Here is a 17,633-nt window from a genome sequence, read left to right on the forward strand (position 1 = left end):
CTGTAACTTGCCCACGCCATGTAAATAGGCCCTTTTATAAACCCCCCTTAAATTACCCACATCAGATGTTCCATCTGTACCCAGCCTTTATCTCACCTGAACCTCACCAGTGACCTGGTTGTTCACTGGCTCTTCCCTTTCCTTGTGGGGCTAAAGGGTTCCTATGGCCTCATAATAATAATAATGGCTGCCAGCATCTTCACCCCCCCTCATCTCACTTTGTACTTATAACAGGCTCTTGGGGAAACTGAGGCTCAGGGAGGCTTTCACTTGCCCAGGGCCAAACAATTTATAGGTGGTAGGGCCAGGATTTGCACCCAGGCCATCTGACCCCATTGCTTATGTTTAACCGCCACCCCCTACTGCACACACCACCCCCAGCCTTTCTTGTAGGGAAGCAGCCATGTGCTTCCTCCATACACGTGTCTAGCCATGTGGGCACAGGTTCTCCCTGACCACCTAATCTCTTTGTTGACTAGCTGTGTGGCTCTGGACAAATTACTTAACCTCTCTGTGCCTCGGTCTCTTTACCAGTAGAATGGAGATATAATAGTACTTACTTCAGAGATTCGTCGTGAGGATTTAAGGAGTTAATATGTGTAACATCCTTAGGGCCTTACATATAGAAAACACTCCATCCAGGTTACCCATTATTATTATTATTGGGGTTATTTCCCAACTTACCAAAATTCTCTCCCCCCCAGATGTCCATCTGGGCATCATACTTTCCCAAGTGGTTAAACCAAGACTTGTCAATCACGAAGATTCCTCCAGCTATGACAGGCGTCCTGGGAGCAAGGAGAGGAAAGAGGAAACACATGAGCTGGAAAATTTGAGCCCCTCTAGACAGCCCCAGGGCCCAGGCCATTGCATCCCCCACTTGCAGAGTCACTGGGGTCGGATATGTGGCCCACTTGTTGGCCTCTGGCCTCTCTCCCCAGGGCCCAGAACAGAGTTAGCCCTTGGATCGTGCACCCCTAGGAGCCCTGGCAACTGAAACGGCCCTCCCAGGAGCCTCCAAAGCCCCTGACTCAGGGAAGGAAGGGGTCTCTCCAGAGCCCACAGCAGTCCTGACCTTATGGGCTTGGTGGGGTCTGTCCGGGCAATCTTCTGCTCCAGAGGGATCTGCTCCCACTTGAAATGCAGGCTCCAGTCAAATCCTAAGGGACAGACTAGGGTGAGGATGGGGCTCGGGGGCTCTTGTCCCCTCACTCCACCACCCCTGAGAGTCTCCCTTGATCAGAGCCCAGCTTGTAGAGGGCCCTGGGCAACTCATGTAGTCATTCCTTCCTTCAGAATGAGACAGGTCCCTGTCCTCATGGAGTTTCAATCTACTGGGTAAGACAAAGACTTACAAAGATAAATCAGTAAATGGATAATATGTCAGTTGGGGTTGAAAAGTGCTAAAAAAAAAAAAAAGAAAGAAAAGAAAGGAGGGGGACCCATGCTATTCTAGTAAGGGTAGCCAGGAAAGGCTCTCTGAGGAGGTAACATTTGAGTAGAGACCTGAATGAAGAACTGATCCATGCAGACATGTAGGGAAAGGGAATTCCAGGTGGGCGAACAGCAAGTGCAAAGGCCCTGAGGTGATTTCCCTAAGGAGAAATGCCTGCCTCCCTTCAGAATCCCACTCAGCCTCAACATCTAACTAACGACTGTGTCCATTTATTGGAAATCCGAGCCCCAAATAGGAAATCCACTCTGCGCATTAGCTCCTGGCAACAGACTCTCTGGAGCAGCCTGCCCAATAGAACTTGCTGCAATGACGGAAATGTCCTATATCTGCACTGTCCAACATGGTAGACACTAGTCACATGTGGTTATTGAGCACTTGAAATGCTGCTAGGGCAACTTAGGAACTGAGTTTTGAATTTTACTTAATTTAATTAATTTAAGTCTACATAGCCCAAAGTGGCTATTATCTACTGTATTGGAGAGCACAGTTCTAAAGTCTAAACCAGAGCTGCCCAGAAGAAATACATTGCAAGCTGGAGACACAAGCCACACACGCAATTTAAATTTTTCCAGTGGCCATATCAAAAAGTAAGAAGAACATATGAGATTAATTTGAATAATGTTGTGTGTTTTTTTTTCTTTTTTGCTCTATGCGGGCCTCTCACCGTTGTGGCCTCTCCCGTTGTGGAGCACAGGCTCCGGACGCGCAGGCTCAGCAGCCATGGCTCACGGGCCCAGATGCTCCGTGGCATGTGGAATCTTCCCGGACAGGGGCACGAACCCATGTCCCCTGCATCGGCCGGTGGACTCTCAACCACTGCACCACCAGGGAAGCCCGAATAATGTATTTTTAATGCACTATATCCAAAATACTATCATTTCAATCATTATCATTGATGATCATATTCATAATACCCAAAAATATTTATTTTTATTTTTTTTGAGGTACGCGGGCCTCTCACTGTTGTGGCCTCTCCCGTCGCGGAGCACAGGCCCCGGACGTGCAGGCTTAGCGGCCATGGCTCACGGGCCCAGCCGCTCCGCGGCATGTGGGATCCTCCCGGACCGGGGCACGAACCCACATCCCCTGCATTGGCAGGCGGACTCTCAACCACTGCGCCACCAGGGAAGCCCCACAAAAAATTATTAATGAGATATTTTATATTCTTTCATACTAAGTCTTCAAAACCTGGTGTGTATTTTTTCTTACAGCATATCTCAGTTCAGACTGGTCATATTTCAAGAGCTCAATAGCCAAATGTGGCCAATAACTACCATATTTGGCCAGGTCTAGACCATTTCCAGGCGTACAGGTTAGGAAACCGTGCAAAGTCGAGGGCTCCCCCTTCCTCACCCCCAGGACAGCAGTCATATCATGTTAATCTGCCAGGACTTGTGGCAATGGTCCCCGGGCTGGCAGTATTTGAGAAGGATGTGTCAAAGTTTGGGAGGAGGGAAAGACCAGAGACTAGCTTGGCTCCGTCCCTGATTGTGCCAGGAGCCTGCCACTGCCAGCTCTGGCCCTTCGTCCCCCACCCCATGGCTCTACACAATCCCCTTTCGTTTTCTAGAGGTAAAGGGGGTGGGAGAGTGGGACTCTCTGGCACAGTTGGGAAGAAGAGCACCAAGCCAGGGCTCTTGCCTGCCCTCACCTGCCTCCTTTCAGGTCTAGAGCCCCTCCCCTGGGAGCCGGACCCACCTCCCCGAAGGTCAGCAGATGCAGCAAGGTAGGCGAAATTATCCAGACTGATGACATCAATGATGGGGCTCACCACGTGGGTGTGATCCTAGGAGAGCACACATGAGATGGCGTGAGGCCAGGGACTCTGTGAATAAGGGCCCAACTGCCTGCTCTGTGAAGAAGTTCTCTTCGAGGCATTGGGCACTCAGCACCTCCTGCAGGACACGTTAGGCTCCCAGGAGCTGTCCTGCATCACCACATCTAGGCTCCCGGAAGGTCCCTCTTGGGTCTCATGGGCACGATGCTCTCCCAGCCTCTTCCTCTCACATCATGTTGAGCCCTGCCAGGATCTCACCTCCTCAGAAAAGCCCTCCCTGATTGCTGCAGGCTGAGGACTTCTTCCTCTTTTAAACTGCTCTCACAATTATAGACCAGACAATTCCTGGGACAGTGAATCAGATGCTGCCTGATGTGGATCTTCTGTTGCTGGTTTGAACTGTTGTTTTACTAATTGTCGTCCATCTTTGTACATGTTGAGGTTGAGTCTTCCCAACTGGACAACCGGCAGCTTAAGGGCAGGGACCCTGCAGTCTCTGTGTAACCTGGGTGGCACGCCTCTCATGCCACATCCACTTCAAAGTCAGACTCACACTCCCTTCATCATCTCCCAGACACAAATCCACCTCCAAAACATTGGTGGGTAATATGCCAACTTCACTAAAGGTTTTTTTCTGGGGGTGAGGGGTGGGGGGATAGTGGTGGTGGTGGATTCTATCATATACCACGTGCAAAACTTAATTGCCCTCCATCAGCAGGATGTCTGTTCTCTTCTTTCTCCCTCCATGGAGGGACATGGAACAGAGCTTCTTCTCCCTCCTCTCTCTGCATTCTGTGCTGACCCTCAAGATCCTCTTGTCTGCAACTTGGAATCCAGCTCTGCCCCTCAGTTAACACTCCCGTCTCAGGATGACAAAAATGTGGGACGTGGCAGATCAGGGGAGACCATCCATGGTCTCCCACAGTGTTCTATGGGGGCCTCACCTTATCCTTTCTATAGACTTTTTGTATTGAGATTGAATTCACATTTTTATAACAATTTTATTAGATATCATTGATATACCATAAAATTCGCCATCTTAAAGTGTACAATTCAGGGGTTTGTAGTATATTCACAAGGTTGTGGCACCGTCACCACTCTCTAATTCCAAAACATTTTCATCACCCCAATAAGAAACCCTGTACCATTAGCAGTCACTCCCCATACCCACCTCCCTCCAGCCCCTGACAACCACTAATCCACTTTGTATTTGTACGGATTTATTTATTCTGGACATTTCATATAAATGGAATCATATAATATGCAGTTTTTGTTACTGGCTTCTTTCACTTAGCATAAGGTTTTCAAAGTTCATCCATATTGTAACACGTATCATTACTTCATTCTTTTTATGGCTGAACAGTATTCCACTGTATGGATATATCACATTCTGTTTATCCATTCACGGTTGATAGACATTTTGCTGTTTCCATGTTTCAGCTATTCTGAATAACACTGTGCTGAACACTCAGGCACAAGTTTTTGTGTGGGGTATGTTTTCATTTCTCTTGAGTATATACCTAGCAGTGGAATTGCTGGGTCATATGGTAAGTCTATGTTTAAACTTTTGAGGAAGTGCCAGACTGGTTTCCAAAGTGGAAAACAGCACCATCTGACATGCTCCCCAGCAATGTATAAAGACTTCTATTTATCTACATCCTCACCAGCACTTGTACTGTCCATCCTTTTGATTATAACCATCCTGTAGGCATCAAGTGGTACCTCATTGTGGTTTTGACTTGCATTTCCCTAATGACTTAACGTTGAGCATCTTTTCATGTGCTTGTTGACCATTTGTCTATTTTCCATTGCGATGCACACAGGCTTCTCATTGCGGTGGCTTCTCTTGTTGCAGAGCATGGGCTCTAGGTGCCTGGGCTTCAGTAGTTGTGGCACGCGGGCTCAGTAGTTGTGGCTCGCGAGCTCTAGAGCGCAGGCTCAGAAGTTGTGGCGCACGGGCTTAGCTGCTCCGCGGCATGTGGGATCTTCCCAGACCAGGGTTTGAACCCGTGTCCTCTGCATTGGCAGGTGGATTCTTAACCACTGCGCCACGAGGGAAGCCCCTTTTCTCATTTTTAAATTGGGTTATTTGCCTCTTATGGTTGAGTTGAAATCACCTCATCCTATGCTCCATATGTCCAAGTCCTCCCCATTCTAGAGAACAGCAGGCACATGGGAGGGCCCCCCTGCTTGAGAACACCATCCTCTCCTCCCTCCTCCTCAGGCTTCCCAGCCTGACTCACCCTCACTCCTCATCACTCCCTCAGGAGGAAAACAACACCACCCATTCGTAGTAGGAGCTTTGTGGCTCACCCAGGCTTTCAGCCAATTTAATTCTCACCACAACCCAGTCGGACAAATATTACAATTACCCCTGTTTTCAGATGCAAAAGCTCAACGAGGTGAGGTTACTCAGGAGGGAGCAGACCGTTTAGGCTTCCTACTCTGCCTGCCCAACTCCAGAGACCGTTCATCACCCCCCTCATGCCAAGAACACGTGGGCACGTCCAGAGCTCCCCCAGGGACAGACAGACTTACCTCCTTCACCCGCTGCAGCATGGGCTGCAGCCACTCGGTGTTCACTTCGCAGTGGCTGTCCAGAAAGGTGAGGACAGCAGCTGTGGCCACATCTGCCCCGCGAACGCGGGACCGGATCAGCCCTGCAATGGGAAGGGACAAAGGATGGTGCTGGGACTGAGCCAATTTGCTCAGCCATCCCCCCAAAGTCTCAGGGCTCTCCGCCCCTTAGGTCTGAGGTTTCCTCTGAGCTATTGTGATTTAACTTTACTTCGTATTTCTTGATTTCTTCCCTCCCTCTCTTTATTTCTCTCACCCATCCATCAACCATCATTACTCCAAGGTTATTCTCTGAGTGCCCTCTGCATGCCAGACACTGGACTCTGGGGACACACTGATGAACAGTCAGAGTTTAGTGAACAGAAGTTGCAAAAAAGTGTGGTTTGGTACCAAAGGAGAGCCAGAAACCACCACTTAGGAACCTCAGGGTGGTCCCCTCCTGCTGCACTATCCTCTGTGACATGCAGAGAGTCTTCTAGACTAAGACAAGCTGGAGTTAGTATGCCAGCCCCTTCACTAACTGTAGCATATTATTTAACCTCTCTGAGCCTTAGGTTTCTTATCCAGAAGATTCAGAGAGAATAATCCCTGCCTCTTGGGGACAATGCGTGGTGCCCAGGAAGCCGACATGTGCAGAGATTCTACTCTGCTTCCACCTCATTCCCCAGTCTCGTCGAAGGCTCGTCAACTGTCAAAAAATGGCCTCGCTTTTGGCCACACCCTGGTCGGAGCTGGGGACTTGCCTGATCAGGAGAGAGGAGACCCAGATGGTCCTGCCCCTGACAGAGCAGCCACTGGTGTGGGGAGGTTTCCCTGGCCACACCTCTGCCCCGCACTCTACTGCCCCATCCTTCTACTCCATAGGGAGCCGTAAAGCACCTAATCATAAATTTACATCTGTGTTGGGTAAAACCCCAGGGAACAGCATACTCCCAGGCCTAAAGGCACCTGCAACCCAGGGCTTGGGAGAGATCTCTCTCTGGCCTCTTCCATTCCAGTTTGAAGGTCACTTCGGCCTGACTGGACCTTCTTAAATACACCCGTCACATCTCTTTCTTTCCTCCCTTCCTTTCTTTCTTTCCTCCCTCCCTCCCTCCCTTCCATTCCTCCCTCCCTCCCTCCCTCCTTCCTTCCATCCCTCCCTCCCTCCCTCCTTCCTTCCCTTCTTCCTTCCTCTCTCTCTCCCTCTCTCACCTTCAGTGGCTCCCTATTCTCTGCTTTATCAAGTCTAAATGCCCCCCGTCATCTATCCTCACCCCACTCATTCCTCGTGCTGACCAGGCCCAATTCTCCCAGGAAGGGGGAGACTAAATAGAGGGAGGTTAAGAGGCTGGGCTCTGGGTGGGCCCCCTGCCCCGGGGTGGAATCCTGGTTCCTTTATTCATCACTCCAGGCAAATTACCGAACCTTCTTAAACCCCAGTTTCTTTACTTGCAAAACAGAATGATGGGCTCTTATGAGGACTGAACATGAGAATGTGGGCAGAGTGAATGCTACAGGGTGAGAATGCAGGAAACGTAGGAGGAGGCTGTTAGTACTTCCTGTACCCAGGCCGGACTGATGCCTTTGCTCGTGGAGTCCCCGGGCCTGGAACGCCCTCCCTTGTGCCCTATGCATCTGTCTCACAACCCCTTCACCCAATCCAGGCGCCCTCTCCGATCATTCCCCTCTCCTCCATCTCCTTTCTACCCCCATATAATTATAACCAGCCTCAGCTCCATAATAAGCTCTCCGAGGGCGGGGACCATATTTATACTTCTTTTGTGTCCCCTAGAGTGCCGTGTAAAATCCTATGCTGTAGTCGGTGCTCCAAAACACCTCTTGATTGGAAGTGAGGTCACATCTGCTTTATACTGCCCTGTGGTTTTCTCAAAGTATTTAACCCTTACAATAACTGTGCAGGACAGAAAGGGTACTATTATTATTCCCATTTCTCATGAGAGACAACGAAGGCAGCCGGAAGTAGAGCTACTTACCTACAGTCATACTGTGATAGGGGCTGACCCAAGATAGCAAGAGGGTCTTTCCCCAGACCTTGGTCCTGGCCACCAGGAATGCAGCAGGACCACGCTGGCTTGGTATGACATGGCACCAAAAGGGAGCGGGGAGGTGCAGAAGTCTAGATCAAAAGAGGTCCACGGTGGCACCTAGGGTCCAAGAACTTACCTTCCCGCCGGTCATTGCGCAGGCATTTGACCTTGGTGATCCTGGTCAGGAGAAGACAGTCTTCAGCTGAGGGTGGAGAGAAGGAAGCAAGCTCATTCAGATACTGACATCAGACCACACGTGGTTCGACCACTACTGGAACTTCCCAGGAGCTTCTCCAGACCAGGCCCAGGGGAAGGCAAGGCATGCAGGAGAGTGGTCATCTCCACTGGCCAAAGGATTGCCCTGTCCTCCACTCCCCGGCCAGGCTGAGGACTGCCTGTACTTGTGGCATTACCCACCAGGGGGCACCAGAGAGCACCAGCACCGTCACCAGTCCAACAGCCTCGGAGCTAGATTGTGGGGACAATATTCTGCACGTGGCAGTTGTGATAATGAAGGATGCTGCTGATGCCGTTTAATTGTTTTTTAAATGGCATCTCACTGGTGTCCCATCAAAGCAACACCACTCCTTCTGCACCAGGGAGCAGAGGCCGGGAGGGCACCCAGAAAAGTCGGAAGGTCCCCGTGGGGAGCAGGGGTCAGCCTGTGGTGGCCAGAACAACCTCAAGAGTGCTTCCCTTGGCATTCTGGGGAAATGGGGTGTGAAGGGGTGCAAAAAAAGAAGGTGCATACTTACGATCTGAACTGAAGTCATCCACTAGAATGATCTCCTGGATCAGGCTGGCAGGAGTTCTGTTCAGGACGCTGGAGGGGTGATGGGGACAGAGAAGCCCAGATTTAGGGGCCACCTTCTACTTCCTTCTTCCTGCCATGGGTTCCTCCACCACCCACCTTGGAAGCCAGCACACTGGCCATGGGCAACTGCTAGCAAACCTTCTGGGCCCTGGTCAATGGCTGAGGGGCAGTGTATTCCTCAGGCTCCTCCAAGACCCTGCCGACCCTGCTGCCTGGACCCTCAGGTACTTGGGACCCACCCCAGATGGGGGGTAGGGACTGCCCTAGTTTAGCTGTTGAGGCAGGACCTTAGCTGCTCTGGATACCTGGACTTAACAAGCCCACCTGAGGACAACCCCCGCTGACCCCGAAGCTGTCTGCTTGGAAAGCTAGCGAGGCTCCTTCTGGCCTGATGGGTCAGGGGGGGTGTTCTCAGAAAGCTCCCCCGCCAACTCTTTCCCTCCCTCCATCCCTCCTCCTCCTTCACTCCCTGGTGAAGGAAACCTAAACTTCTTTAATCCCTGGAGTATCACTGGGTACTCCATTCCGAATCCTATTTTTTTTTTTTTTTTTTGCTGTACGCGGGCTTCTCACTGTTGTGGCCTCTCCCGTTGTGGAGCACAGGCTCCGGACGTGCAGGCTCAGCGGCCATGGCTCACGGGCCCAGCCGCTCCGCGGCATGTGGGATCTTCCCGGACCGGGGCACGAACCCGTGTCCCCTGCATCGGCAGGCGGACTCTCCACCACTGCGCCACCAGGGAAGCCCCCGAATCCTATTCTTATCTAAGTTCATTAAGAAATGAGATGAGTAGAAGTCAAACTTGACCACAGGGCCAAGCTTAGGAGAACAGGAGGGGCACCGCTCTCTGAATTGCTGACAGGTGCCTACTGGGCTGGCATCCATCCACCTGAGGCCTCACGTCCGTCCCCACCGCCCTGGGCTCCTGACCCCTGCATTTCTGCCCGAGTCCTGGGGACCTGACCTTGTGTTTGTGCATCTCGCTAACAGCTGGACTTCTTGGGTCTCCCTGACCCTGATGCACCAGCCTCAGCCTCTCAGAAGGGAAGAACCCCCCCTTCCAGTGCCCGCTGGTCTTCACGCCATCTGGCCACGGCATCCAGTCTCACTGTCCTCCCCTGCCAGGGCCCAGCAGATCCCCGAGGCCTGGGGGAGCAGCACCACTGAGATGAAAGATCCAAGGTGGGGCTTACCTTTTCACCGTGCGCAGGAGGGTAGAGCGGGCTTCGTTGTGGAAGGTGATGATGACGCTGGTGGCCGGCAAGTCCGAGGAATAGGACACGGATGGGCAACTGAGAAGAGAGCAGAGAGGTCAGAGGGCAGCTGTGAGAGTGTTCTCAGGGCAGGTTTTAGCTTCTCTTTGGCCAGCCTGCTGCCCCCTGAAGCCAGGCGTGGGCCCTGAGCCTCCACACCCATGCCCACGCCACTCAGGCCGCCCAGCCTGGAGTCCTTGGAGGGAAGCACAGGTTGGGGGACCTTCCCAGGCCTGGGTGCTCTTTACAAAAGACCTAGAGCCCTCAGAGCCCCACAGTCACGGAAGTTTTGAGGAGGGACAGACGTGTATAGGCACCACACAGGCCCCAGGATCAAGCCCCGGACCAACAGACAGAACTCCCTGCCCGATGGGGCAGCCAAGAGAGACAAAATGGTGGAGGGGAGAAGAGGGAAAATGGCGTCTCTTTGTCTCTGACACCCTGTAGCTTCTTCCTTCAGATGGAGCAGCTCCTGACATCTCGTGGGATCTGGAGAGGAATCGTTCCCATCCTGCCCTCCCGTGAATTCCTCCCTCTCGCTGCCACCATTAACAGCCACCTGGTGACACCAGGCAGGGGAGCAGCCTCACTCTTCCCATGGGCCCTGGGACACCTAGGGGAAACCAAGTCTCTGAGGACACATCAAAGGCAGTTCCCCCTACCTCACTCCCTCCCCCAGCAGCTCTGCGCTCCGCCTTCTCCAGACATCACATTTGGGGCCCATTGGCTTCCCCATGATGCATCCCTGCCAGGCCTCATCCTTGTCGGTTCCGCGAATGCTTCTGTGAATGCATTTATTGGTGCTCCTGGGGCCGCGGCGGGGAGGCAGCCGCAGTGCTAGTTTTCATGGCAAAATCTTCTTTGTTACAATTGCTCTGACTATTCCAGCGGTGACTGTTTTTTCATTATGGCATTCATTCCCCTGACAGCGGCTTACAGCTGAATTCCCAGGCCCACTGCCTGCCCTGCAGAGCAGCCCAGGTCAGACAGGCAAGTTCCACTAGCCTGGGACCCCCACCGGAGAAATCCTGAGAGGCCTTAAAATAATCCTCCTTGAGAGAGGGTGTCGGGCAGTGGGAGGGGTAGAGAAATTCACCTCTGCCCTGGGAAGCCAGGCGTCCCAAGTGCCTCTCCTTCCAGAGGCTTGTGGGTTTGGGGTGGGAGGGGGCTTGGTCTGTTGAGATGGGGAGCCCTGGGAGAAGCAGTCACTTCCTGGGCACCCAGCCCCCCTGCACTGACCTCTATGGCCCCAGGTCTCTGTCTTTGAACCCCAAGGATCTAGTGCCCAGGAAGGATGCCAAGCCCACTGGACTTCTGGTCTCCGTGAGTGACAAGGAAGGTGCTAGAAGCAGGCCCCCTTCTGCACCTTTATGTCACACACATCCGTTGTGCTGCAGAGTAGCTGCTTCAGAAGGAAAAGCAATCTTGACCCAAGTCACCCTCGCCTACCCTCAAACCAGGACCTGCCCGGCGCTGGGCACACAGCCGGCTCCAACGCAGCCCATGCTGGCCATTCAAAGCTGCAGGCGCACGAGTGGGTCAGCTCCAACGCCCCCTCACTGCCTTGATCGATGTCTGCACAGAGCACAGAGGAGGCCCCCAAACCGGACTGGGTTGGCAAGGACCCTTCCCCGGAGAAGAGGACACTGAGGAGAGTCGTAAGGGTGTGGCGGGGAGGCGTTCAGGCAGAGGAAGCGGCCTGTGTGTGCAAACAAGGAGGGAGGCCAGAGGAGTCCAGGACTGAGGGAGCACCAAGGACTGGGTGCAAAGGAGCAGAGGCTCGGAGGGGACCAGGTGGCTTGTACCTCAGGGAAAGGAGCTTAGACTGTTCCCATAGGTAAGGGCAGGAAGAGGAGAGATTGGAGGTGGAGACTCATATCCTCCAGACGGGACACTACAGGGCCTGAACCAGGGAGGGGGCTGATGACTTGCCCCCTCACACTGAGCAGAGTCCGAGCTGGGATCAGCATGGAAGGTGTCCTTGCTCCTGGTCTAGGGCCTCTGCCACCTACCACTCTGGGAGAACAAAGAGCAAGACTGACAAGCATTTCTGGGAGTTGCTGAGGAAGTGGCGGCAGTGGGGCAGGAAGAGAGGAAGGAAGGGGATGCCAGTGGGGCGGTGCACAGCACTCTACTGTTTGCACAGTGCAGGCAGGGCTGGCGGCCCCTCTTCACCTCAGACATCACCAGACGGGCACCAAGAATGCCAGGCTAGCCCACACGCTTCAGACCTCCCCGTGGTTCCCTGGCAGGTCACTCTTGCTGGGATTCCAGCCTGAGGTATTTAGGGAACTCTCTGGCCTCGCTGGGAAGTCTTCTTGGACCTCTCAGGCTCTCAGGAGGTCAATGAAATAAAGATGAGTCAGGAAAACGACAGATGGTAAGGGTTTGAATGTCTCAATAGCTGGACTGAGTCTGAGGAAATCTTCCTCATTTCTTAAATCCACATGAACCAAAGAAAAGCCAACTGCCGCTGGCCCTTCCCTCCACCTTTCTTTCTCCTCCGGCACAATGGAGGCCACACCTGTAATGGCGGGTGTCCCGGATGGGCCGGTCAGGGCTCAGCTTGTCGCTCTCCAGCTGGTTGAAGGCATGCTGTCTGTAGGGGTCCTCTCCAGGCTTCAGCTGCTTGGCTGCCAGGTACGCCTTCTCATCAAAGCCTTTCGAGGGTGTTCCTGTCACCTGAGACAAAGGTCAGCATCAGAGGGGCCACAGGCAAGAGGATAAAGTAGCCACTGTGTGGTAAGCACTTACGACACGGTAGGACCCAACTGCATTACCTCATTTGTACCTGTGAGCAGGAGATCGTTATTTCCCCCATTGTACAGATGAGGAAAACTGAGGCTCGTGACAGTACCCCCAAGTGTGGGGGCAGGGAGTACATGGGAACTCTCCGTACTTTCCACTCAATTTTGTGCACCTAAAACTGCTCTTAAAAAATAAAGCCTATTAATAAAAAAGCTCAAGGTCAGAGCTAGTAAGTCACAGGTTTCTGGAGTCAAAATGGTTGTTCTGACTTTGAAGCCCACACTCTTGACCAGTGCTCTTCGCTGGATATGGAGATGGTGACACCTGGAGGGCACCTGACCCCCAAGATGAGGTGTCCTGAGAGGTCACCAAGCAACCTGCAGATTGACAGTCTCCTAGGGATAAACTTGGGCCTGACACTGGGCTAGGCATGAAGGAGGTGCCTGATCAGTAAAACATCCAACGCTGGTACAAACTGCTGCCCAGAGAACCACCTGTGGGGTCAGGCGGGCCCTCACAGGCTAATGCCAGAGCTGCTAGGATGCAAATGCACAGGCAGTGATGCATCTTCTCTGGGACTTGTGTTTGCTGCTGAAATAGCTCACGTCAGGCCTCCGGGGCACCCTGGTGCTAAGTGCTGGGGAGTGATGGATGACAGATGCCATGGCCCAGCCTCCCTCCTCTTAGCCACACCCTGCTTTGTGCTCCCAAAGTACCGCCATGAAAGACACTGGGGAGAGATACATCTGAGATGCATGGATGAGTGGATGGATCCTGACATCTCATTATCGGAAACACACAGCCAGCCGGATGTTGCCTGGAAATATCATGAATGGTGAGTGCATCTCGACTCCGCCCCTTCCACTTGACCAGCAGCCTGGGCAGGAGCTGTGGGCCCACAGGGGCAGCAGGAAGGCGGGTAAGCGTTGTCCAGGCACAGAACCCCTGCGTGAGAACTCCATCACAGCCCTAGTCTCTGGAGGGACAGTCCCAAGAGGACAGCTCGACCTGTGGAGAGGAGATGGACATGTTGGGTGACCCGCCAGCAGCCCAGGGCCTCCACATTCCCCTGAGAGCCTAGCTCCCAGCCTCATGGGACAGGAATGCAAAGGTTCCAGGGAGTGCCTGTCTCCTAGAGCTGCCTCTCTGTAGTGTTCACGCCTCCTAGGAGCCAGTCCCTGAGCTCCCTGAGGCCAGAGCCAGTGAGGGAGGTTTCCTCATGTGTACTGGGCCCAGCCATGTGCCACACACATACTCAGGATGGTGACAAGAGCTGCACTGCCGCACTGTGCTATTCTTATTTGGTGCCATGCCAGGGACTAGACAGATGGGTCAGAGTCCCCATAGACTTGCAATCCATTGCAGGAAAGAGAGAATGAGTGGAAGGAGGGGATTGGTTCAAGATGGCGGAGTAGAAGGACGTGCTCTCACTCCCTCTTGCGAGAACACCGGAATCACAACTAACTACTGAACAATCATCGACAGGAAGACACTGGAACTCACCAGAAAAGATACCCCACATCCAAAGACAAAGGAGAAACCGGAATGAGACAGTCGGAGGTGCGCAATCACAATAAAATCAAATCCCTTAACTGCTGGGTGGGTGACTCACAAACTGGAGAACACTTATACCACAGAAGTCCACCCACGAGAGTAAAGGTTCTGAGCCTCATGTCAGGCTTCCCAACCTGGGGACCTGGCAACGGGAGGAGGAATTCCTAGAGAATCAGACTTTGAAGGCTAGCGGGATTTGATTGCAGGACTTCGACAAGACTGGAGGAAAAAGAGACTCCACTCTTGGAGGGCACACACAAAGTAGTGTGTGCATTGGGACCCAGGGGAAGGAGCAGTGACCCCAGGCGAGACTGAACCAGACCTACCTGCTAGTGTTAGGGGTTCTCCTGCAGAGGCGGGGGGTGGCAGTAGCTCACTGTGAGGACAAGGACACTGGCAGCAGAAGTTCTGGGACGTACTTCTTGGTGTGAGTCCTCCCAGAGTCTGCCATTAGCCCCACTAAAGAGCCGGGTAGGCTCCAGTGTTGGGCCGCCTCAGGCCAAACAACCAACAGGGAGGGAACCCAGCCCCACCCGTCAGCAAATAAGCAGATTAAAGTTTTACTGAGCTCTGCCCACCAGAGCAACAGCCAGCTCTACCAGTCCCTCCCATCGGGAAACTTGCACAAGCCTCTTAGATAGCCTCATCCACCAGAGGGCAGACAGCAGAAGCAAGAAGAACTACAATCCTGCAGCCTGCGGAACAAAAACCACATTCACAAAAAGATAGACAAGATGAAAGGTAGAGAGCTATGTACCAGATGAAGGAACAAGATAAAACTCCAGGAAAACAACTAAATGAAGTGGAGATAGGCAACCTTCCAGAAAAAGAATTCAGAATAATGACAGTGAAGATGATCCAGGACCTCAGAAGAAGAATGGAGGCAAATATCGAGAAGATGTAAGACATGTTTAACAAAGACCTAGAAGAGTTAAAGAACAAACAAACAGAGATGAATAATAAAATAACTGAAATGAAAAATACACTAGAAAGAATCAATAGCAGAATAACTGAGGCAGAAGAACGGATAAGTGACCTGGAAGACAGAATGGTGGAATTCACTGCCGTAGAATAAAGAAAAAAGAATGAAAAGAAATGAAGACAGCCTAACAGACCTCTGGGACAACATTAAACACAAAAACATTCTCATTATAGGGATCCCAGAAGGAGAAGAGGGAGAGAAAGGACCCGAGAAAATATTTGAAGAGACTATAGTCGAAAACTTCCCTAACATGGGAAAGGAAATAGCCACCCAAGTCCAGGAAGCACAGAGACTCCCAGACAGGACAAACCCAAGGAGAAACATGCCGAGACACATAGTAATCAAATTGGCAAAAATTAAAGACAAAGAAAAATTATTGAAAGCAGCAAGAGAAAAACAACAAATAACATACAAGGGAACTCCCATAAGGTTAACAGCTGATTTCTCAGCAGAAACTCTACAAGCCAGAAGACAGTGGCATGACATATTTAAAGTGATGAAAGGGAAGAACCTACAACCAAGATTACTCTACCTGGCAAGGATCTCATTCAGATTCCACGGAGAAATCAGAAGCTTTACAGACAAGCAAAAGCTAAGAGAATTCAGCACCACAAAACCAGCTCTATGACAAATGCTAAAGGAACTTCTCTAAATGGGAAACACAAGAGAAGAAAAGGACCTACAGAAACAAACCCATAACAATTAAGAAAATTGTAATAGGAATATACATATCAACAATTACCTTAAAAGTGAATGGATTAAGTGCTCCAACCAAAAGACTCAGGCTCGCTGAATGGATACAAAAACAACACCCAGCGCTTCCCTGATGGCGCAGTGGTTGAGAGTCCGCCTGCCGATGTAGGGGACACGGGTTCGTGCCCCGGTCCAGGAGGATCCCACATGCCACGGAGTGGCTGGGCCCGTAAGTCATGGCCGCTGAGCCTGCACATCCGGAGCTTGTGCTCCGCAACAGGAGAGGCCACAACAGTGAGAGGCCTGCGTACCGCAAAAAAAAAAAACAAAAACAAAAAACAAAAAAACACCCATATGTATGCTGTCTACAAGAGACCCACTTCAGACTTAGGGACACATACAGACTGAAAGTGAGGAGATGGAAAAGGATATTCCATGCGAATGGAAGTCAAAGGAAAGCTGGAGTAGCAATACTCATATCAGGTAAAACAGACTTTAAAATAAAGACTTCCTTGTTACAAGAGACAAGGAAGGACACTACATAATGATCAAGGGATCAATCCAAGAAGAAGATATAACAATTATAAATGTATATGCACCCAACATACGAGCACCTCAATACATAAGGCAACTGCTAACATCTATAAAAGAGAAAATCGACAGTAACACAATAATAGTGGGGGACCTTTAACACCTCACTTACACCAATGGACAGATCATCCAAACAGAAAATTAATAGGGAAACACAAGCTTTAAATGACACAATAGACCACATAGATTTAATTGATATTTATGGGACATTCCATCCAAAAACAGCAGATTACACTTTCTTCTCAACTGCACACAGAACATTCTACAGGATAGATCACATCTTGGGTCACAAATCAAGCCTCAGTAAATTTAACAAAATTGAAATCATATCAAGCATCTTTTCTGACCACAATGCTATGAGATTAGAAATCAATTACAGGGAAAACAACATAGTAAACACAAACACATGGAGGCTAAACAACACGTTACTAAATAACCAAGAGATCACTGAAGAAATCAAAGAGGAAATTAAAAAATACCTAGACCAATAACAATGAAAACACGATGATCTAAAACCTATGGGATGCAGCAAAAGCAGGTCTAAGAGGGTAGTTTATAGCAAGACAAGCCTACTTCAAGAAACAAGAAAAATCTCAAATAAACAATCTAACCTTACACCAAAAGGAACTAGAGAAAGAAGAACAAACAAAACCCAAAGTTAACATAAGGAAAGAAATCATAAATATCAAAGCAGAAATAAATGAAATAGAAACAAAGAAAACAATAGCAAAGATCAATAAAACTAAAAGCTGGTTCTTTGAGAAGATAAACAAAATTGATATACCAGTAGCCAGACTCATCAAGAAAAAGAGGGAGAGAACTCAAATCAATAAAATTAGGAATGAAAAAGGAGAAGTTACAACAGACACCTCAGAAATACAAAGCATGCTAAGAGACTACTATAAGCAACTCTATGCCAATAAAATGGACAACCTGGAAGAAATGGACAAATTCTTAGAAAGGTATATAACCTTCCAGTACTGAACCAAGACAAAACAGAAAATATGAACAGACCAATCACAAGTAATGAAATTGAAACTGTGATTTAAAATCTTCCAACAAACAAAAGTCCAGGACCAGATGGCTTCACAGGTGAATTCTATCAAACATTTAGAGAAGAGCTAACATCCATCCTTCTCAAACACTTCCAAAAAATTGCA

The 17,633-nt window shown here is 50.6% G+C and overlaps 1 protein-coding gene across 2 annotated transcripts in view; it reads right to left on the minus strand.

Moving 5' to 3' along the window:
• Window positions 1-17,633, minus strand: part of GALNT16 (polypeptide N-acetylgalactosaminyltransferase 16) — a 101,451-nt gene that overhangs the window by 18,295 nt on the left and 65,523 nt on the right. For both annotated transcript variants that reach the window (XM_060095936.1, XM_060095937.1), the window contains exons 2-9: window positions 12,430-12,587; window positions 9,846-9,944; window positions 8,596-8,663; window positions 7,977-8,042; window positions 5,772-5,893; window positions 3,155-3,242; window positions 1,076-1,160; window positions 685-788 (exon numbers count right to left, since the gene is read on the minus strand). In XM_060095936.1, the coding sequence (XP_059951919.1) occupies window positions 685-788; window positions 1,076-1,160; window positions 3,155-3,242; window positions 5,772-5,893; window positions 7,977-8,042; window positions 8,596-8,663; window positions 9,846-9,944; window positions 12,430-12,587 (790 nt within the window). The remainder of the gene's footprint in view (window positions 1-684; window positions 789-1,075; window positions 1,161-3,154; window positions 3,243-5,771; window positions 5,894-7,976; window positions 8,043-8,595; window positions 8,664-9,845; window positions 9,945-12,429; window positions 12,588-17,633) is intronic.

This window comes from Mesoplodon densirostris, chromosome 4 (genome assembly GCF_025265405.1).
Source record: "Mesoplodon densirostris isolate mMesDen1 chromosome 4, mMesDen1 primary haplotype, whole genome shotgun sequence".
In the NCBI taxonomy this organism is placed as follows: Eukaryota; Metazoa; Chordata; class Mammalia; order Artiodactyla; family Ziphiidae; genus Mesoplodon; species Mesoplodon densirostris.